The 23,142-nt window shown below is 45.6% G+C and overlaps 1 protein-coding gene across 3 annotated transcripts in view; it reads right to left on the bottom strand.

The window, feature by feature from the left end:
- Positions 1-386: 386 nt before the first annotated feature.
- Positions 387-23,142, bottom strand: part of LOC129854047 (probable C-mannosyltransferase DPY19L3) — a 43,877-nt gene continuing 21,121 nt past the window's right edge. For all 3 annotated transcript variants that reach the window (XM_055920670.1, XM_055920671.1, XM_055920672.1), the window contains exons 11-19: positions 21,590-21,663; positions 18,218-18,376; positions 17,232-17,360; positions 16,567-16,678; positions 16,223-16,279; positions 15,851-15,933; positions 10,642-10,774; positions 9,201-9,359; positions 387-6,818 (exon numbers count right to left, since the gene is read on the bottom strand). In XM_055920670.1, the coding sequence (XP_055776645.1) occupies positions 6,606-6,818; positions 9,201-9,359; positions 10,642-10,774; positions 15,851-15,933; positions 16,223-16,279; positions 16,567-16,678; positions 17,232-17,360; positions 18,218-18,376; positions 21,590-21,663 (1,119 nt within the window). In that variant the 3' untranslated portion in view covers positions 387-6,605. The remainder of the gene's footprint in view (positions 6,819-9,200; positions 9,360-10,641; positions 10,775-15,850; positions 15,934-16,222; positions 16,280-16,566; positions 16,679-17,231; positions 17,361-18,217; positions 18,377-21,589; positions 21,664-23,142) is intronic.

Below are 23,142 nucleotides of genomic sequence, written 5' to 3'. Positions count from 1 at the left end.
GTAAAAACACCAGGAAATCAGCTCCAAATTATTTGAATGATCCCACGCATGATAGAGTCTGTGATCGTATACAAATGTAAGCAAGGTTTGAAATATATCTGTCTGGGCTTCTTGCGGTAAATGTGTCATTATGTTCCGGACCCCCGACCATCCACGCAATAAAAATATTATTATTATTATTTATTTTTTTAAATCGGCCCGTGGCTGAATCTAGTTGATGATCCCTGGTTTATGGTATACTATACAGGACTAGAAAAGAAAGTGAAAGCCTCAAGCAAGTTCTTGTTTTTGTACTTGGTATCGCCATCATTGCATTTATTCTCTTGCAATTAATGTTTTGGTGTGAACATCAAAAGAATAGAAAAATGACAGCAGAATACCAAATGTGAAGAAAAAAAGTTTTATACAAAGCAACAGAGGAAACTAAGTCCCTTTCGATAAGAACATGGAACACTGATCAACGGTAAACTGCATTCACAAGGAAGATGAAACAACATAAAACATGATATGCCACACCAACTAGTGCAATTTCTCCACAGGCATGTCAAACAGGACCAACCCATTTACTGGGTGAACAGACAGACACAGAACAATAGGAGAGGAAATATCACAATCACCAGATTAGCAGAGTCTTCTAGATTAAACACAGTGTTAAGTAATGAAGAAGACTGGCCCGTAGAAAATTGTCATCATGACTTGAACTGATTTTCAGATGGTACAAAATCTGATGAGGTCGACAGAATATTGGAAACATTCATGTAAACAATCTCCGAAATTATGTTTATTTGATATTTAACCCCCCCACCCCCACCACCCCGTAAGATTTTCCTCTGTAAAGTTTCAAGTTTTGACAAAGCTTAAATCATGCAAAATACAACTATGAACAGGGACACGTGTACAATTTAGAATTTCATTTTTTCAGCACTGCAAGCAACTGTTAGGTTCAATAACATTAGACACATTTTACATCAACACAGAGATTAAATGGACAATGTTGAAGGCACTTTCATACTCAAGGTGTTCAATCTTTAAACAATAACATGATGCAATAATTTGACATTACCCTGTTAAGTCTGAATTTGTCTACATCCGGATTTAGACTACAGTGCCTATCATAAGTATTCATCCCCCCTTGGATTTCTTCAAATTTTATTGTGTTACAAAGCGGGATTCAAATGGATTTCATTTTCATCTACACAAAATACTGTAATGTCAAAGTGTAATAATATATATATATATATATATATATTTTTTTTGATGAATGGAAAATAAAACATGAATTTACCTGGATTAGATAAGTATTCACCCCCCTGAGTCAATACATGTTTGAAACACCTTTGGCAGCGATTGGTCTTATCCAAGAGCTTTGCACACCTCAATTTTTGTCCATTATTCTTTTCTAAATTCTTTAAAAATCTGTCAAGGTTTTGGGGATCATGGCTAGACAGCAATTTTCAAGTCTTGCCATAGATTTTCAAGCAGATTTAAGCCAAAACTGTAACTTGGCCACTCAAGAACATTTACTATCTTCTTGGTAAGCAACTCCAGTGTAGATTTGGCCTTACGTTGTACAGTCGTGGCCAAAAGTTTTCAGAATGACACATTCATTTTCACAAAGTCTGCTGCCTCAGTTTGTATGATGACAACTTGCATATACTCCAGAATGTTATGAAGAGTGATCAGATGAGTTGCAATTAATTGCAAAGTCCCTCTTTGCCATGCAAATTAACTGAATCCCCAAAAAACATTTCCACTGCATTTCAGCACTGCCACAAAAGGGAACAGCTGACATCATGTCAGTGATTTTCTCGTTAACACAGGTGTGAGTGTCGATGAGGACAAGGCTGGAGATCACTCTGTCATGCTGATTGAGTTCGAATAACAGACTGGAAGCTTCAAAATGAGGGTGGTGCTTGGAATCATTGCTCTTCCTTTGTCAGCCAGCAGCATACCACCCTGCATACCACTACTGGCTTGCTTCTGAAGCTAAGCAGGGTTGGTCCTGGTCAGGCCCTGGATGGGAGACCAGATGCTGCTGGAAGTGGTGTTGGAGGGCCAGTAGGAGGCACTCTTTCCTCTGGTCTAAAAAAAAAAAATATCCCAATGCCGGAGGGCAGTGATTGGTGACACTGCCCTGTGTAGGGTGCAGTCTTTCGGATGGGACGTTAAACGGGTGTCCTGACTCTCTGAGGTCATTAAAGATCCCATGGCACTTATCGTAAGAGTAGGTGTTAACCCCGGTGTCCTGGCTAAATTCCCAATCTGGCCCTCAAACCATCATGGTCACCTAATAATCCCCAGTTTACAATTGGCTCATTCATCCCCCTCCTCTCCCCTGTAACTATTCCCCAGGTCGTTGCTGCAAATGAGAATGTGTTCTCAGTCAACTTACCTGGTAAAATAACGAAAAAATAAAAAACCATGGTTACCTACAAGGAAACACGTCCCGTCATCATTGCCTTGCACAAAAAGGGCTTCACAGGCAAGGATATTGCTGACAGTTAGATTGCACCTAAATCAATCATTTATCGGATCATCAAGAACTTCAAGGAGAGCGGTTCAATTGTTGTGAAGAAGGCTTCAGGGCGTCCAAGAAAGTCCAGCAAGCGCCAGGACGTCTCCTAAAGTTGATTCAGCTGCGGTATCGGGGCACCACCAGTACAGAGCTTGCTCAGAAATGTCAGCAGGCTGGTGTGAGTGCATGTGAGGCGAAGACTTTTGGAGGATGGGCTGGTGTCAAGAAGGGCAGCAAAGAAGCCACTTCTCTCTGGGACAGACTGATATTCTGCAAAAGGTACAGGGATTGGACTGCTGAGGACTGGGGTAAAGTCATTTTCTCTGATGAATCTCCTTTCCGATTGTTTGGGGCATCTGGGAAAAAAACTTGTCCAGAGAAAACAAGGTGAGCGCTACCATCAGTCCTGTGTTATGCCAACAGTAAAGCATCCTGAGACCATTCATGTGTGGGGTTGCTTCTCAGCCAAGGGAGTGGGATCACTCACAATTTTGCCTAAGAACACAGCCATGAATAAAGAATGGTACCAGCACATCCTCCGAGAGCAACTTCTCCTAACCATACAGGAACAGTTTGGTGACGAACAATGCCTTTTCCACCATAATGGAGCACCATGCCAAAAGTGATAACTAAGTGGCTCGGGGAACAAAACATCGATATTTTGGGTCCATGGCCAGGAAACTCCCCAGACCTTATTCCCATTGAGAACTTGTGGTCAATCCTCAAGAGGCAGGTGGACAAACAAAAACCCACAAATTCTGACAAACTCCAAGCATTGATTATGCAAGAATGGGCTGCCATCAGTCAGGATGTGACCCAGAAGTTAATTGATAGCATGCCAGGGCGGATTGCAGAGGTCTTGAAAAAGAAGTGTCAATACTGCAAATATTGACTCTTTGCATCAACTTCATGTAATTGTCAATAAAAGCCTTTGACACTTATGAAATGCTTGTAATTATACTTGTATCCCATGTATTCCATAATACATGTATTCCATAATAACATCTGACAAAAATATCTAAAGACACTGAGGCAGCAGACCTTGTGAAAATGTATATTTGTGTCATTCTCAAAACTTTTGTCCAAAACTGTAGGTTATTGTCCTGCTGAAAGGTGAATTCCTCTCCCAGTATCTGGTGCAAAGTCCTCTAGGATTTTGCGTGTGCTTAGCTCCATCCCATTTCTTTTTATCCTGAAAAACTCCCCAGTCTCTGCCGATGTCAAGCATAACCATACCATGATGAAAATAAGGATACCGTACAGTTACTCAGTGATGCTTTGTGTTGGATTTGCCTCAAACATAAGGCTTTGCATTTAGGCCAGAAAGTGTATTCCTTTGCCGTGTTTTGTTGTTGTTGCAGTATTACTATAGTTTTGGAATAAATGTTTTTTTTGTGTTCGTATTTTTTGGGGTGGGGGGTGGGGGGTATAGTCTGTAGAGCAGCTGGAACATTTCAACTATCTACTACCCCTGCCCCTTATTCTAAATATAACCCTAACCGTAGCATAACCCTAACCGTAGCATAACCCCTAACCGTAGCATAACCCCTAACCGTAGCATAACCCCTAACCGTAGCATAACCCCTAACCGTAGCATAACCCCTAACCGTAGCATAACCCCTAACCGTAGCATAACCCCTAACCGTAGCATAACCCCTAACCGTAGCATAACCCCTAACCGTAGCATAACCCCTAACCGTAGCATAACCCTAACCGTAGCATAACCCTAACCGTAGCATAACCCCTAACCGTAGCATAACCCCTAACCGTAGCATAACCCCTAACCGTAGCATAACCCTAACCGTAGCATTACCCTAACCGTAGCATAACCCCTAACCGTAGCATAACCCCTAACCGTAGCATAACCCTAACCGTAGCATAACCCTAACCGTAGCATAACCCTAACCGTAGCATAACCCTAACCGTAGCATAACCCTAACCGTAGCATAACCCTAACCGTAGCATAACCCTAACCGTAACCACAGTTGCTTAACAACAGATAGTATGACCTTGATAGCATATTGACAGTATAACCATCTGTAGAGCATCTACAGATGGGCCTATCTGGACTATCCAAATAAAGTGTGACCATGTTAAAATACCTATCACATGACATATTTTGTAATGACAAATGCATCTGAAACTTCACGCACAGTAAAACATTTGTATGACTTAATACAATTATTTGACCAATAGGAGTGGGGGAAAAGGTATTTGTGTGTTGATAACCACACCCAAGTAATAAAATAAAGACAGCACTTCTGAAAGTCTATTTCATACGAAAGCCTGCTGAATTTGCTATTTTCTTTACTTTTGATTTGTGCACAAATGAAAAATGTGGCACTGACTTTCCCATGGATTGATGTTTCAGAATTGTCCCAATGAAAAGTCTGGTATTTGACTAGCCACGTGCGACATACAAACGCAGTTATAAGCCTGCTAGAGTTTACGGCAGACGGACGAGCAATATCCCCCCATCGTAGCACGGATGGAAGCCTGAGCTGGAATGGGAAAGTAACTGAAGCTGGCTAGCTTTAGAAAACCCTGAGTAGATACACTGTAGCTTGCTTCGTAGTCCTCCCTCTGGTCTTTGTAGTTGAATCGGTGCTTGAAATTCAATAGTTGACTGAGTGACCTTACAACTGTTGTATGTACGGGGGACAGAGGAAGGGGTAGTCATTAAAAAGCATGTCAACTACTATTAATTCATACAGTGTGAGTCCATGTAACTTAAGTGATTTGTTAAGCCAAATGTTACTCCTGAACTAATTTAGGCTTGCCTAAACAAAGGGGGGTGAATACTTATGCAACAACTATATTTTAGTTATTTAATTTGTATTAAATCCGTATAAATAAATGTAAATCAATGACAGAAAATGACAATTAAATCTATTTCAATCCCATTTTGTAATGCACCAACATGTGAAATAAATCGAAATACTTGAATTTGTATTTTAGCCAGTCATACATAGACCAGTGACCATGAATATGTTAACCATTCACCTAATTCAACATTGACCAGTGGTCATGGTTTACCCACAGTGCAGTCCTTCTCCAGAATACTGTATGATTCTGGGGTGTTGAGTTTTGAGGGAATACACACAGTTAAACATTTTCTCATTTAATTTCCATTAAAATACTGTTGCTTAAAATGACCGACGCATCTAAACTGAATTATTAATAAATATGAAAACGAACTATGTCAATGCTCAACAACATTACATTAGTATGCACTTATTAGGAAAACACAATGAAATGACTTCTCCCTCGTCAAAAAAAATCTGTCAGCCAACTACTAAATTAAACATCCAATTTCAATGCAACGGAATAAACAAGCAAATCCTCTTCACAGTGATATGACTGTTATGCATTACAATGAGAATGCCACTTCCCCTTGATGCACCGCAACTGACAACGTATGCAGAGCTTTGCGTTTGAGGGAGAGAGTATCGAAAGAGGAATCCTCATTAACGAGTGGAGACGAGACATGGCACGGTTTTTAAAAAAAGAAGGGGAAAAAAATGGCACAGGGTGCAGCTGTGCAGTCAGGCTGCAGACCCAGCCACCAAAGAGACCAGACTAGCCTTCGCAATAATTACCCCCGCTGCTCTATCTTTCAATCAGCTCCCTCTCAAAGGTCTCTCTCCTCTCCTCTGCTTTGCCTTTAGTCTGGGTGAAAGCGAGCGGGGAGCCCTGAATGATGTTGTGATGCGCCGTCATCCCTCCTCTCCTGTTTAAACATGAGCTTCCTGACACAAAGCCCTGGTTTGATATGCATGTGCTCATCTGCTCGCCCGCCGCAATCAGACGCTGCTCAAATCAGCGCCGTGTCAGCCGGACGTGATCACCTGCCTCTGGCCGCCGTGGCGCACGGCGGGATGGAAGGAGGGAGGGCGGCGGGTGGGAGAGTGCAGCCATGGTTCCAGATGAACTCGGGTAGACCAGAGAGCAGGGAGCACAGAGAAGTCATCGGGTTATCGACTTGGCAGGGAGCCGGAGGCTGAGTCGGAGACTGGGCGGGCGGGCTGGATATGGGTGGGGTGTTGTTTATGGGGTATGGGGCGTTGTTTATGAGGTCCCCAGGGTCTTATTACTGGGTTTTATCCTCCATGGCCACCGGCTCGCTGTCTGCCTTGGCTCTCTTCTTGCCCTTCTTCAGCTTGTAGACGTGGAAGGTCTTGCTTTGGAACACGCGGGTGAAGAGGGCTGTGTAGGCAGGGCCGTCTGTCTTGACGGACTCACAGAAGCGAGGATGGGAGGCGTGGACCAAGTCTGGGTCGTTGTCCCCAGGGCCATCCATGATCTAATCCAAAAAACACATTAGATGCAGTCAACTGTTCAGACATAATGTATTGTCATGAGTAAATAGTACCCTTGAGTTAGATTTGTACTTGTAGGTAAGATGGGGATAACAAATCACAAGGATCCAGGGTATTCAATAATTGAAAAAAATAAAAAAGAATTTGTTATTCTCTCAATAAATATTTCTAAGAGTTGAGCCCATCTCTACGTAATGTGGACGTGGGGATCACATGCAGTGAAACATTACTAACCCCACATACACCACTCGGGAAGGATGAGACTATGCAAGGCAAGCATGCCTCCAGAAATCCAAACAACCAGTGACTCATTTATTCCTAGCATCAAAAGCGGGAGGAGAAAAAATACATCTTTCAACCAGAGGTGAGAAGCAGATCAGAGGAGGATGAATCTCCAGACCCCAACGCTGCCTGTAATTGAGCCCTTTCAAAGCAATCATACTTTGAAGTGTCTATGAGTGACAGAGGCTGACAGACATGTGATTTATAGGGAGCACATGCAAACACACACATGCAACGCACACGCACGCACACAAACAACCCTCCCCATCCCAATCTCAAACGCCCAAAGAATCTATCCGTCATTCCATTCTCACATACTGAAACAGTCCAATCAATATTCCTCCTATCAATTATCTCCAAAAAAATACACTGCTCAAAAAAATAAAGGGAACACTTAAACAATACAATGTAACTCCAAGTCAATCACACTTCTGTGAAATCAAACTGTCCACTTAGGAAGCAACACTGATTGACAATACATTTCACATGCTGTTGTGCAAATGGAATAGACAAAAGGTGGAAATTATAGGCAATTAGCAAGACACCCCCAAAAAAGGAGTGATTGGGCAGGTGGTGATCACAGACCACTTCTCAGTTCCTGTGCTTCCTGGCTGATGTTTTGGTCACTTTTGAATGCTGGCGGTGCTCTCACTCTAGTGGTAGCATGAGACGGAGTCTACAACCCACACAAGTGGCTCAGGTAGTGCAGTTAATCCAGGATGGCACATCAATGCGAGCAGTGGCAAAAAGGTTTGCTGTGTCTGTCAGCGTAGTGTCCAGAGCATGGAGGCGCTACCAGGAGACAGGCCAGTACATCAGGAGACGTGGAGGAGGCCGTAGGAGGGCAACAACCCAGCAGCAGGACCGCTACCTCCGCCTTTGTGCAAGGAGGTGCACTGCCAGCGCCCTGCAAAATGACCTCCAGCAGGCCACAAATGTGCATGTGTCTGCTCAAACGGTCAGAAACAGACTCCATGAGGGTGGTATGAGGGCCCGACGTCCACAGGTGGGGGTTGTGCTTACAGCCCAACACCGTGCAGGACATTTGGCATTTGCCAGACAACACCAAGATTGGCAAATTCGCCACTGGCGCCCTGTGCTCTTCACAGATGAAAGCAGGTTCACACTGAGTACATGAGCACATGTGACAGACGTGACAGAGTCTGGAGACGCCGTGGAGAACGTTCTGCTGCCTGCAACATCCTCCAGCATGACCGGTTTGGCGATGGGTCAGTCATGGTGTGGGGTGGTATTTCTTTGTGGGGCCGCACAGCCCTCCATGTGCTCGCCAGAGGTAGCCTGACTGCCAATAGGTACCGAGATGAGATCCTCAGACCCCTTGTGAGACCATATGCTGACACATGCACATTTGTGGCCTGCTGGAGGTCATTTTGCAGGGCGCTGGTAGTGCTCCTCCTTGCACAAAGGCGGAGGTAGCGGTCCTGCTGCTGGGTTGTTGCCCTCCTACAGCCTCCTCCACGTCTCCTGATGTACTGGCCTGTCTCCTGGTAGCGCCTCCATGCTCTGGATACTACGCTGACAGACACAGCAAACCTTTTTGCCACAGCTCGCATTGATGTGCCATCCTGGATGAACTGCACTACCTGAGCCACTTGTGTGGGTTTTAGACTCCGTCTCATGCTACCACTAGAGTGAGAGCACCGCCAGCATTCAAAAGTGACCAAAACATCAGCCAGGAAGCATAGGAACTGAGAAGTGGTCTGTGATCACCACCTGCAGAATCACTCCTTTTTTGGGGGTGTCTTGCTAATTGCCTATAATTTCCACCTTTTGTCTATTCCATTTGCGCAACAGCATGTGAAATTTATTGTCAATCAGTGTTGCTTCCTAAGTGGACAGTTTGATTTCACAGAAGTGTGATTGACTTGGAGTTACATTGTGTTGTTTAAGTGTTCCCTTTATTTTTTTGAGCAGTGTATATACTTTAACCAAACAATCTGCCTTCTGTTTAAAAAACACTTACACATGTACATACATACGTCCGTGGGCAGTCATACATTTGTGAACGAGCTGGCATCGCAGAACCCCAACCCCTGCCATTACAGAACAGAAACGACACCTACGTGTCCGTTGGCCAGGTCCAGCAGGTCTCGGAGCCTGCAGCCCCGGCCATGCCTCCTCTCGTAGCAGATGCTGTCCTCCATCACCACGAAATCAGCCCCCGCCACGCGCAGGATCCTGTGGACCTCCTCCGGGGATTGCTGGGCGTAGATCTGATACACCTGAAACGACCAGGAGGAGAGAAAACACACCCAGGGGATAATATACACACACACACACACACACACACACGTAAACATGGAGGACAACACAACACAGGGCTCAGACAGACAGACAGACAGACAGACAGACAGACAGACACACACACACACGACTTATTGATAGAGGGCTATGAGAGACTTTGCGATGAGTGTTAACAGCGGGCCGTGCTGGTGCTGGGGGCTGACGCCTCTGTGGCGCTGAGTGGCAGACAGACACGCAGCAGGGTGGTGTGGAGGGAACATTCTGCTCACGTCCCCCAGGCAGAGCCAGAGCCCCCAACCTGAGGAGCCCCCCCCCCCCCCCCCCCCCCTCTCTCTCCCTCCCACAGCTGCAGAGCTTCATTAGTCAGAACTCTGCCTGAAAGAGCTCTGTGAGCCCCACACCGCCGCACGGCACAGCACCACACGCTGTAGAGCGCCACCCGGAGCGGCGGAACGCTCTGTACCCAACCATCCAGCAGCCCTGCACCGTCTCCTCTCTGCCTGTCTGGCCGCCTCCCCTTCACCTAGCCCCACGCGCTGCATTGTCTAACGAGCTTTAGAGACGGTTCACACCACCACAATTAATCTCCGCATCTGACAAACGCTACTTGCCATCCCTGGGTGAGATGAAAACACGCCGTTGTCTGGCTGTTAAAGTCACGCGCTTCTGTAAAACTGAGGGGAAAGCCAGACAGGAAATATAAAAAGTGACTGATAGCACACTCTCATGTTGAGGGTTATGTGACTATTTCCCCGCCGCAGTTGACGTCCCCTCCATGCTAATATCGCAGCACCGCGCTAATATCACAGCACTGTGCTAATATCACAGCACCGTGCTAATATCACAGCACCGTGCTAAAATCACAGCAAATACACAGCACCGTGCTAATATCACAGCACCGTGCTAATATCACAGCACCGTGCTAATATCACAGCACCGTGCTAATATCACAGCACCATGCTAATATCACAGCACAGGTATACAGAAGTGGTGTCCTCTCCTTGATAGGACCATCACCCAAGTGGGGTCATGCCTTTTTGAATTCCATTACAATTCTGGAGGTGACTTGAACACGGCCCTTTCTTTTCCAAGTGGACTGTTCAATTCCCTGGTTGGACTGAATTTAAAATGGAACGTTGGTCCCTGGTCAACACATATTCACAGGTGTCTCCATATTACTCTCCTCTCAGGTCAGGCCTTGTGTAAAAATAAACTTAATTAAGTATAGAAGTAGGATAAGGATAAAGGATTTGGTTTTACCTGTCTGGTCCTCTCTCTCAGGGCTCGGTCTTCATAGTGTGGGTGGTTAGTCAGGACTCTCCCTGTGCACAGTTTGATCCCAGCCAGCAGCTGCATGCTCCCAGCAAACACTGCCTTCTTGGGGGTCTTTGAGCTGGAAGACAAGGTAGAAGAAGTGTTTTCTGGGAGATCAGCGTTTATACTGCTGTATGCTACACAGAGGTAGACGACGTCACCACGCTGTAGAGCCGGTGTATTTGTGTAAGACGGCGTTATTTTTGTTGGTTTCCTCATGACTCAGTAGCAGGCTAGTACCACACTGATATCTGTACTTGCACACTGCAGGTATCCTTTACTCAATGCCATCAAGTTCTTTTACGATAACCTTTGCAGACATATTAAGACTTTCACTTCTATTTTATTTTAAGAACAAAAAATACTGGAACAACTTCAAGGAGAGATTGAAAGGCTAGCGAAAGGGCAGCCTACTAAGGCTGCTGGGAACATAAAATAGTTATCAGACAAATAAACCATGTTCATCTTTCTTTCGCCAAGGAATCTTTCTCAAGGTGTTCTAGAGGAGGTGGTGAGTGAGGACTCACAGGAAGGACAAAGCCCAGTGTGGAATGTGTTATATGATTACAGCCAAGAGAAGCCAACTCTTAAGTAGAGCCTTGTTACTACCACAGCCCAACCTTGGCCGGCTCGGTCTCGTAACACTGATCTCCGCTCATCGACACAGTGACTCACCCTACACCGGTACATGCCTGAGACACCCTCTGACCAGCTACACAACTCAGGGGGCGGTTTTGTCAAAATCACGAGCCACATTTATTTATTTTTTTAATCACGAGCCACAACACAGAAGACGGAACAATCTTCATGTTGACAGTCTGGTCTGTATACATTCTCCCTCAACCCGGCAAGTCTGATTGCATGGATACACTCGTGTGGGGAGCGAGAGTGCGTTTCCACCCATAGCAACCATTTCCAGGAATAATTATGTTGGTGGTAATTGTTGGTAATAACTGAGGAAATAGGTCATTTCGGGCAGGAACAAGCAGCACAGTGTGCACATAGTTGGTTGAGAACCACCTGACGAGCTTTTGTTCAGGTACTTCACGAATCAATTAGCCAGTCGAGAACAGCACAAAAGAGCATAAGAAAAAAGGTAGTTTGCTCAAACACACACACACACACACGCGCTCGCACACCCACACACACAGAATTAAATGATTTCAGTTTCATTTACTATCCCCTGGTGGAGAAGTCAGTGTGTATATATATATCTATATTAGAAAAGGAAATCAAATCGCTCACTAACTCTGTAAGAGGTCATAGCAGAGCCTCTTTCACAGCAGCTATTAGCTCCTCCATTCCTCCCCCAAAACCTCATGTTGATTTGCCATTCTAATCCACATCACAGTAAAGGGAGGGATAGGTTGAGACCGCTGGCTCCCTCTGGGCTCTGGGGGGAGATAGGACGCCCCCGCTAGGAACATTAGCAGCTTGTGGGGCTAATCGCCAACCACCCGGGGCTGTGTGTGATGGGGTGATGGGGCTGACCTCTGACCTGCTCTTCCGGGTCACTTCCTTCCTCTGTGGGAGTTTGCGTTTAATTACTGCATATTCAAGTGGGATTCCTCAGACCTCAGCTGATTTCTTTTTCATTTCAGATTTATATTCTGCTATCTAAACGCCCGCCGCCCTGGTGACATTATAAAAATTTATTAATGCTGTTAATAGCTGGAGAAGGAGGACACGGATGGTGATTAAGCGTGAAATTGGTATGCATGAATGTGCCTGTGTGTTAGTTATGCTACATGCAGAGGTGGGACTATGTCATGCAGTAAATGAACACCATTGTACACCTGTTGATGCAGACTTTAAAGTGGTAGTGCTGCCGGCAGAGAGAGAAAGAGAACAGATGGGTGGAAAGTTTCAGTGTCTACGAATCAGAGAGTAAAGGAGGAGGATAGCCTACTAAAATGTCTAAAATAGAGGCAGGTACGGGAGGGAGGGGGATGCTAACAGCTCTGAGGTGCTCACGGGTGGGATTTGCAGGGAGCTCAGGTACGGCAGAAACGGAGATCGAAACAGAGATGGGCCTGTCACGTCCATCCTAAGATCCTACAGCTCTGCTCATCCTATCTGACTGACCGCTCTGCTCTGCTCCCAGCTAGAAGAGACGGACCGCCACAGATAATCGGCTGTTACACCAACCAGCCACTATAATGGCCAATTCAACCGCCACAGTCCGGAGACTGAGCGGAGGATGATGATGATTGATTGACTGGCTGATCGGTTGAGAGAGGTAGGGTTGGCAAAAATGTTATTATAATGCAATTTTCACAGTGGGCGAAGTCACAAGCTTTCCATTGATATTATCCTGAGGGGGGGAATAACTGTGGTTCATACGAGGACAGGCAGAGTTTTACTTACTGCTACTGACATCCTCTGGAGACTATGTATAATAAGGGGAAAACTTCAAATTTCGACAAATTATAAGGAAGAGAAAAAAATCAAGCTGACAGAACGACAATTAGCAAGGAGTGAAAGCGGAGGATATGAGCGTATCAAAAACATGAAGAAATCCACAGTTTACAGCGCGAAAAACGTCCTCATTGTTCCAGTAGTGAACAGCCGCTCTTACAGCGACAGAAGTTTCCCTGGGAAAACAAAAGCGCCATTTGTCTTCATTATTCAAAAACAAGGCAACATTCGGAAATAACTCAGCTTTCCAGAATCAAAAGGATGGCGTGACAACATTAACCGCCGAACAAAAGAGGGGAAATTAATTGCATAGCAGCCAACACTTAAATGATAAGGGTGTCTGATGACGGTGCCTCACAATGCTGTCAAAGACAGTAATGACAAGACACCAGCACGACTTAAAAAGGGCACCATGAAGAGTGGAGCCAGAAAAGTCAAGAGAGAAATGATCAAGCATTTTCATACACAATGGCGAGCTACCACTGACTTCTGAATGTGCATTTAGCGGGAGGAAGCTGGAGGGACTCACAGACTTACAGACTCCGCTTTAACTGAAAAAGAGACAGTCAGCAAACCAGTCTTCTTCTCTCCTTAACATCTCTGTTGCACCGATTAAACCTCCTGAATTCTTCAGATTTACTACAATGTAACTATTTAAAAAGTGCCCGTGGATAGAAGGTATGTTCGAGTACGTTCCCCGGCAAGATTACCATAACAAACCAATGAGTACTTCATGTAAATACTGTGAATGAGACAGAAATATATGTTCCTATGTTTTTTTTGTTCACATTCGCACTGAATTTGTGATAATTTACAAACAAGGGCAGCTTTGCTATGCCCGAGTCTCATGAAACACGATCCCTGCTTAACTCTTTCATCTTAAATGTAATTAGCGCATGGCAAGAGGCTTAATGCGCCAGCACTAGTGAAGGTAACGCTACACGCTAATCCGCCGAGCAAATTGGATTTTCTCTGGAGGCAGAGAACCTGTGTCATTTCACAGAGTGAGTCTTTTTAAGGCCTGTCCTCCCCAGTCAGTCTCTCTGAGCCAAGGAGCCACGCCAAATTCACATCCATCTCCGATCACATCAGGACGGATTGGCTTGATAAAACCCTTCCACAGGGGCCGGGGCCACGGGCTGAACCGCTGCCAACAGCTGGGTCCTCTCCAGACCATGTCTTATTCATGCGCCACAGCTCACCAAATCTACATTTCCATAAACACATGCAGTCACAGGCAACTATGGTGGAACTTGATCTGTGGAACAAAGCTAACCTGATTTGCGTTTGTTTGACATCTACGGACGTGTGTGTGTAAAGTTGAAGTCGGAAGTTTACATACACCTTAGCCAAATACATTTAAACTCAGTTTTTTCACAATTCCTGACATTTAATCCTCGTAACAATTCCCTGTCTTAGGTCAGGTAGGATCACCACTTTATTTTAAGAATGTGAAATGTCAGAATAATAGTAGAGAGAATGATTCATTTCAGCTTTTATTTCTTTCATCACATTCCCAGTGGGTCAGATGTTTGTATACACTCAATTAGTATTTGGTAGCATTGCCTTTAAATAGTTTAACTTGGGTCAAACGTTTCGGGTAGCCTTTCACAAGCTTCCCACAATAAGTTGGGTGAATTTTGGTCCATTCCTCCTGACAGAGCTGGTGTAAGTGAGTCAGGTTTGTAGGCCTTCTTGCTCACACACACTTTTTCAGTTCTGCCCACAAATTGTCTATAGGATTGAGGTCAGGGCTTTACGATGGCCACTCCAATACCTTGACTTTGTTGTCCTTAAGGCATTTTGCCACAACTTTGGAAGTATGCTTGGGGTCATTGTCCATTTGGAAGACCCATTTGCGACCAAGCTTTAACTTCCTGACTGATGTCTTGAGATGTTGCTTTAATACATCCACATAGATGGCATCATGAGGGAGGAAAATTATTTTGTGAAGTGCACCAGTCCCTCTTGCAGCAAAGCACCCCCACAACATGATGATACCACCCCCGTACTTCACGGTTGGGATGGTGTTCTTAGGCTTGCAAGGCTCCCACCTTTTCCTCCAAACATAACGATGGTCATTATGGCCAAACAGTTCTATTTTTGTTTCATCAGAACAGAGGACATTTCTCCAAAAAGTACAATCTTTGTCCCCATGTGCAGTTGCAAACCGTAATCTGGCTTTTTTATGGTGGTTTTGGAGCAGTGGCTTCTTCCTTGAAGAGCGGCCTTTCAGGTTATGTCGATATGGGACTCGTTTTACTGTGGATATAGATACTTTTGTACCTTTTTACCATGATGTCAAGCAAAGAGGCACTGAGTTTGAAGGTAGGCCTTGAAATACATCCACAGGTAAACCTCCAATTGACTGAAATTATGTCAATTAGCCTATCAGAAGCTTCTAAAGCCATGACATCATTTTCTGGAATTATCCAAGCTGTTTATTAAAGGCACAGTCAACTTAGTGTATGTAAACTTCTGACCCACTGGAATTGTGATACAGTGAATTATAAGTGAAATAATCTGTCTGTAAACAATTGTTGGAAAAATTACTTGTGTCATGCACAAAGTAGATGTCCTAACTGACTTGCCAAAACTATAGTTTGTTAAAAAGAAATTTGTGGAGTGGTTGAAAAACCAGTTTTAATGACTCCAACCTAAGTGTATGTAAACTTCCGACTTCAACTGTATGTGCGCGTATGTGCGCAGGTTAAAGCAGAAATACATCGGATTTTACCTAATCCAGGTCATCAGCTCAACAGTGTCAGGGTCGTAGAATTCTCTCAGTTCTGATACTTCCGTCATCAGTTTGGGCCAGAACTATGAAGAAAAAGACTCGAAATAACCAAACTCCACAGAAACACATCGGCTCACAATAACCACTTTCATATAAATCACACATCCATTCACACATCCCAATGACTGCCAAATCCTCTGTACTGTTGATAGTGAGGAGAGGAGGAGAGAGCCAAAGTCCTTAACACACTAGCCACCAGCCGGTAGCTGCTTCCATTTTTAACTCCATATCAGTTCACATTTACTGCAATTTCTGTGGGTGAGAAAATATTGTACTGCAAATTGTGATGACATTGCAAGGCAAATGTCTCACCTTGTAATATAGGAATCCCAGAATGGCAAGTGGAACCGTGTACCTGATCAGCCTCAGCTGCAAAACGAGAGAGAAAATTTACCTGGGTGAACATTACAATCTGTTGTGACACTTAGTTCCTCTCTACGGACATCTTGGTTGTAAATTTGTTGTTACCATATCGCCACCTACTGGATGAGGCTGGAACTGTTCAGCACAGTACAAGCAAGCTACTATTTCAATGTGTTCCTATTGCCTCAGTGTAGGCCTGGGCCATCTCACGGTGGAACGCAGACCCTGCAAACAGGTACGGCGCTCATTCTTCTGTTAAAAGAAACCTTAGGGATCGGAGCTGTTGCCTTTACCTTTGTTTTAGTGTTACAGTGGATCATGTTCAGGCAGAGGGACCACAGCTCCTTGCCACACACGCCATAGGCAGCAAAGGCACACATATGGCCAGTCCACAGATATTTCATTCTGGAGAGAGGAGAAGAACAGTGTTTTTAAAACATCAGAACGACCATATTTCAACCCCCCCCCCCCCCCTCCCCCTTACCTTTGCAAAATGTACTTTGCATTATGAGGAAATTATCAGCAGCGTTCTCCTTATATTATGAGGCGGCAAAATAAACATCACAAATTGGAAAGCGGGGTGATGATCAAAACGTTTGGCAAGATAAGGAGACGGCGGTTTTGGAGAGAGTGAGAGAAATGGAGAAAAAAAATCGAATGAACAGTGGCAGGCCCACTCAGACGAAGGACAGATGGGTAGATTAAACAGAAAGAATAAGAAAGAAAGAAAGAAAGAAAGAGAGAGAGAGAGAGAGAGAGAGAGCGAGAGAGCGAGAGAGCGAGAGAGCGAGAGAGCGAGAGAGCGAGAGAGCGAGAGAGCGAGAGAGCGAGAGAGAGAGAGAGAGAGAGAGAGAGAGAGAGAGCGAGAGAGCGAGATAAAGGAAGTAGATATTGGTTAATCAGCAAAATTCCAGACATGTCCGGAGAGATATCCTCTTGAACAAGCAGTGGAGCGCACCTCATGGTGCTGAGCGCCAGGAGGCCGAAGAAGACGGTGTGTAACAGATTGTAGGCGACATCTGCCCGCATACAAATCGGCCGCTCCTCGACCCGGCCTTTCAGCGGACGCCCGACCGCTGAAGAATCACTGAGAATGGGGAAAAACATTGACGCATAACACATAAAAAAGGCGAGAGAGACATTAGGCAGACTATTCCGTTTGTCTTTCGCTCGCCTCCAAAAGGTTAACTGGTGTATCTGAAATGAGCCTGTAATGATTAGCTCGCGGGAGGTTTGAGTGCCTGGGGGTCCAGACTGGGTTCTGACAACTGTAATGAGAACAGGACAAAAAGGATAGGAACTCTCATCAACCAGGGGAGGAACAACACGGTGAGACGTGACATGCGGAGGTATTTACAGGGCCTCAGGGAGACGACTCAAGAGGATTGTTGTGATGCCGCCTGCCGTCCACTACCTCAATATGTTGTAGTAGGTCTCCACACAGCTAGAGAATAACGAAACTGACAGCCGTGGCATGTGAGTGGCTAAATCAAAATGTTATGTGCAAAGACTCTTACGGTGTCTCCTCGTCTACCTCCCCGTCAGTGGCGAAACTGTCCAAATAAAGCATATACAAACACAAAAAGGAGAGCCTCTTTACGAATTATCAAGAAGAAGAAATAATGAATGACTTGTTCAAAATGATTACGTGATAGATGTGTGGGTTACCAACGAGCAACCTCTTGAACTCTACTCTGTCTCAGTGTTTTGCCGGATAAAACGGGCCTCAGCATGACAGATGGTGAAGCAATTTAAGGGAACAGAATGAAGAAAATAAATGACTACCCAACAAAATGTGGATAAGTATTGCAATATCCACATGGGATTAAGGCTGAGAGCACTTGGAAGCCAGGGACCTGTTATGTCCGGGGCATGACTCAGCCGTATGTGGGCTCTTCCGAACGTCATTCTCAGTCCACAGCTACAGGAGGAAATGCACCTTACCAGAGGTTGGCCAGTGTTACCAGCGCCAGCATCACCAGGAGCACAATCAGGGTGACGAGGTAAGGGTATGCCAGCAGAGTGCCAGCCAAGCGGTCAAACGTGTCCAAGGGAAGCAGCCCAAAGGCTTCCTCACACAGGTAAAGACTGGCATCAAAATCTCTGAGAGCGAGAAAGACACGAGAGAGAGAGAGAGAGAGAGAGAGAGACACAGAAAGAGAGAGACACACACACAGAAAGAGAGAGACACACACACAGAAAGAGAGAGAGACACACACAGAAAGAGAGAGAGACACACACAGAAAGAGAGAGAGACACAGAAAGAGAGATTTTTAATTTTGTATTATTATTAACTAACATTTTATACTATTATTTGTTATTCTTTATAATTTTATTACAATGTATATTGTATACATTGTTGCTTTGGCAATATTGACACAATGTTTTTCATGCCAATAAAGAAGCTTGAATTTTAAAGACAGAAAGAGAGAGAGAGAAAGGCGAGGAAAGGCTGTGCAACCACTGCACAACAGCAGAACCTGAGACGGAGCTGCATTTCCTGACAAAATGTCAAAAATATAAAACAATTAGAGAGTGTCATTTTCCCAAATTTGAAACCCTTATTCAAGGTTTCAAAGACCTCTCTGATGAGGATAGGCTACCCGCCATGTTGGGGGAGGACGCAGAGAGCTGTGGGTTGGCAGCGCACTACATTGCTGCCTGCCATAAGTTGAGGGACAGTGTCTGACAGACCAATCAACCTGCACATGTACTCTACTGTATGCTTATTGTTATTGTTGAATGTATGGTTATTTTGACCCTTGGTTATTGTTGTTACTGTTGTCCCGTTGACAATTTTGATTCAACATTTTTTATATTGTAAATATCCAAAATAAGCTTTGGCAATATGTACGTCATGCCCATAAAGCGAATTGAATTGAGAAAAAAAATGGAATTAAGAGAGAGAGACGCAGAGAAAGAAAGAGAGAGAGCGAGCGAGAGAGACGCAGAGAAAGAGAGAGAGAGCGAGCGAGCGAGACGCAGAGAAAGAGAGAGAGAGAGCGAGCGAGCGAGACGCAGAGAAAGAGAGAGAGAGAGCGAGCGAGAGAGACGCAGAGAAAGAGAGAGAGAGAGCGAGCGAGCGAGACGCAGAGAAAGAGAGAGAGAGAGCGAGCGAGACGCAGAGAAAGAGAGAGAGAGCGAGCGAGAGAGACGCAGAGAAAGAGAGAGAGAGCGAGCGAGCGAGACGCAGAGAAAGAGAGAGAGCGAGCGAGCGAGACGCAGAGAAAGAGAGAGAGAGCGAGCGAGCGAGACGCAGAGAAAGAGAGAGAGAGCGAGCGAGCGAGACGCAGAGAAAGAGAGAGAGAGCGAGCGAGAGAGACGCGGGAAAGAGAGAGCGAGCGAGAGAGACGCGGGAAAGAGAGAGCGAGCGAGAGAGACGCGGGAAAGAGAGAGCGAGCGAGAGACGCGGGAAAGAGAGAGCGAGCGAGAGAGACGCGGGAAAGAGAGAGCGAGCGAGAGACGCGGGAAAGAGAGAGCGAGCGAGAGACGCGGGAAAGAGAGAGCGAGCGAGAGACGCGGGAAAGAGAGAGCGAGAGACGCTGGAAAGAGAGAGCGAGAGCGAGAGACACGGGAAAGAGAGAGCGAGAGCGAGAGACACGGGAAAGAGAGAGCGAGAGCGAGAGACACGGGAAAGAGAGAGCGAGAGCGAGAGACACGGGAAAGAGAGAGCGAGAGCGAGAGACACGGGAAAGAGAGAGCGAGAGCGAGAGACACGGGAAAGAGAGAGCGAGAGCGAGAGACACGGGAAAGAGAGAGCGAGAGCGAGAGACACGGGAAAGAGAGAGCGAGAGCGAGAGACACGGGAAAGAGAGAGCGAGAGCGAGAGACACGGGAAAGAGAGAGCGAGAGCGAGAGACACGGGAAAGAGAGAGCGAGAGCGAGAGACACGGGAAAGAGAGAGAGAGCGAGAGACACGGGAAAGAGAGAGAGAGCGAGAGACACGGGAAAGAGAGAGAGAGCGAGAGACACGGGAAAGAGAGAGAGAGCGAGAGACACGGGAAAGAGAGAGAGAGCGACAGACACGGGAAAGAGAGAGAGCGACAGACACGGGAAAGAGAGAGAGCGACAGACACGGGAAAGAGAGAGAGCGACAGAGAGAGACACACAGAGAGAGAGCGAGAGACAGAGAGAGAGAGAGAGAGACACAGAGGAGAGAGAGAGAGAAACAAAGAGGTGAGAGAGAGAAACACAGAGGTGAGAGAGAGAAACACAGAGGAGAGAGAGAGCGAGAGAAACACAGAGGAGAGAGAGAGCGAGAGACACAGAAGAGAGAGAGAGCGAGAGACACAGAAGAGAGAGCGAGAGACACAGAAAGAGAGAGAGCGAGAGACACAGAAAGAGAGAGAGCGAGAGACACAGAAAGAGAGAGAGCGAGAGACACAGAAAGAGAGAGAGCGAGAGACACAGAAAGAGAGAGAGCGAGAGACACAGAAAGAGAGAGAGCGAGAGACACAGAAAGAGAGAGAGCGAGAGACACAGAAAGAGAGAGAGCGAGAGACACAGAAAGAGAGAGAGCGAGAGACACAGAAAGAGAGAGAGCGAGAGACACAGAAAGACACAGAGAGCGACACAGAAAGACAGAGAGAGAGAGCGACACAGAGAGAGAGAGAGAGAGAGAGAGAGAGAGAGAGAGAGAGAGAGAGAGAGAGAGAGCGAGAGCGACACAGAGAGCGAGAAAGACACAGAAAGAGAGAGAGCGACACACAGAGAGACACAGAAAGAGAGACACAGAAAGAGACACAGAAAGAGAGAGAGCGAGACACACAGAAAGAGAGAGAGAGAGCGAGAGACACAGAGAGAGAGAGAGACACAGGAGAGAGAGCGAGAAACACAGAAAGAGAGAGAGAGAGAGCGAGAGACAGAGAGAGACACACGGAGAGAGAGAGAGACACAGGAGAGAGAGCGAGAAACACAGAGGAGAGCGAGACACAGAAAGAGAGAGACACAGAAAGAGAGAGAGAGAGAGCGAGAGACAGAGAGAGACACACGGAGAGAGAGAGAGACACAGGAGAGAGAGCGAGAAACACAGAGGAGAGCGAGACACAGAAAGAGAGAAACAGAAAGAGAGAGAGAGAGCGAGAAAGATGTTGGCAAGCTCTTGTTACACTGTGGCTTTGAGAATTGACATAGCAGTTGTTTCCCTCAGTTTGCTGGATACTTAATCTGAAAGACCACAGAACATTTCCTCCGCGTGCATAAATTATATTTAATATGTGATCAATGAAAGGGGTTTTATCATCTCAGGATTCTACACTAGGTAAGTGTCAATTAGTGAATCATTTAAACATGATGAAGGAAGTCAGTGCATTCTACCTGGTAGGCCCCAAGCCAAATTTGGACTTTATGAATTTAAAGATGTGTTCATCCGATCGGACCTGCAACGCTTGCTGTGCAAACATGAAGATACACAAGGAAAAGAGATAAGGTCAGGTTATGCATGTCTGAGTCAACACGAAACAGCAAGACATTTAAAAACAACATTCCTGAGATGCAAGTTAACATAATGTACATGACAGACACATAGTTATTCCCATGTAAGTTTCAGTTACATGCTGTATTTTGAAACAGCTGGATATACAGTACTAGTCAAAAGTCTGGACACACCTTCTCATTCAAGGGTTTTTCTTCGTTTTGACTATTTTCTACATTGTAGAATAACAGTGAAGACATCAAAACTACGAAAAAACACCAGGGAAGCACGATATACCAGTGAAGATATCGGAATCGGACGATATTAGCTAAAAATGCCAACATCGGCCCAATGTCTATTTTAACGCCGATGTCAAAGCTATATAAAGCTATATAACGTAGGTACATGATGTAATGACGCCACACGTTCAACACAGCATTCCTGACCTAGCCCACAATGTCTGCCTTGTGGATCGAGCAGTCAACAAGTCGAGCAGTGATTTGAAACAGTAAGAACATTTCAGCGAGACAACTCAAAGGCGAAATCCATTAAAAGCCAAGATAACGGAATTCATTGCCCTTGACAATCAACCGTTCTCTGCCGTGGGTGATGTTGGCTTTCACACTAACGTTACCAAGTGCGCTATTTTTTAGATGTTGCCCTACCGAAGTTACACAGCAATAGCGTCACTCCTATTAGCTTCACGACTGACATTTGGACCAGCGATATCAGCCACATGAGCATGCGGAGTCTGACAGCACAGTGGGTTGTCGAGGATTTGGTACTGAGGAAAGCCGTATTGCATGCTTATGAATGTGCTGGTTGTCATACCACTGCTGCCATTTCAATAGCATTTGAGAACATGTTTGAAACATGAACACACCAGCTAGCTCCATTCGAACAACTGACTCGAGAAATAAGCTCATCAACTGCGCCTGCAGCAGACGTGATACCCTCTGTCATGGCATTGAAACGCCTGCTCAACAAAACTGGCGACACAGGCTGTGAGCAAGCGATTTGGTGGCATTCTCTCTTAACTGTGTCGCCACCATGCTCGATACTAGGTACAAGGGCAGCTACTTCGATGCAGACAAGAAACGGGGTTTACGTGAAATGTTACCTACACAGCTGGACAAGATGGAACGGACACAGTGACAGTGCCACCGAGGAAGAGAGGCCACGGACAGACAGAGCTGAAACTTCACTGCTTGACATGTATGATGAAATCCTGGTTGAGACTAAAACGACTAAACAGATGAACAACAAAAAAGCACAAAAAGTAAGTGAAAGAATTATGTCTTTTTTTTCTTCCCACCCCCAATTTCGTGATATCCAATTGGTTGTAGTTAACAGTCTTGTCTCATCGCTGCAACTCAAATTCGGACTCGGGAGAGTACGAAGGCCGAGAGCCATGCGTCCTCCGAAACACAACCCAACCAAGCCGCACTGCTTCTTG

The sequence above is a fragment of the Salvelinus fontinalis genome, chromosome 4 (genome assembly GCF_029448725.1).
Source record: "Salvelinus fontinalis isolate EN_2023a chromosome 4, ASM2944872v1, whole genome shotgun sequence".
Classification (NCBI taxonomy): Eukaryota; Metazoa; Chordata; class Actinopteri; order Salmoniformes; family Salmonidae; genus Salvelinus; species Salvelinus fontinalis.
The sequence above is the reverse complement of the archived record's forward strand: the minus strand, read 5'-3'. Positions and strand labels throughout refer to the sequence as shown.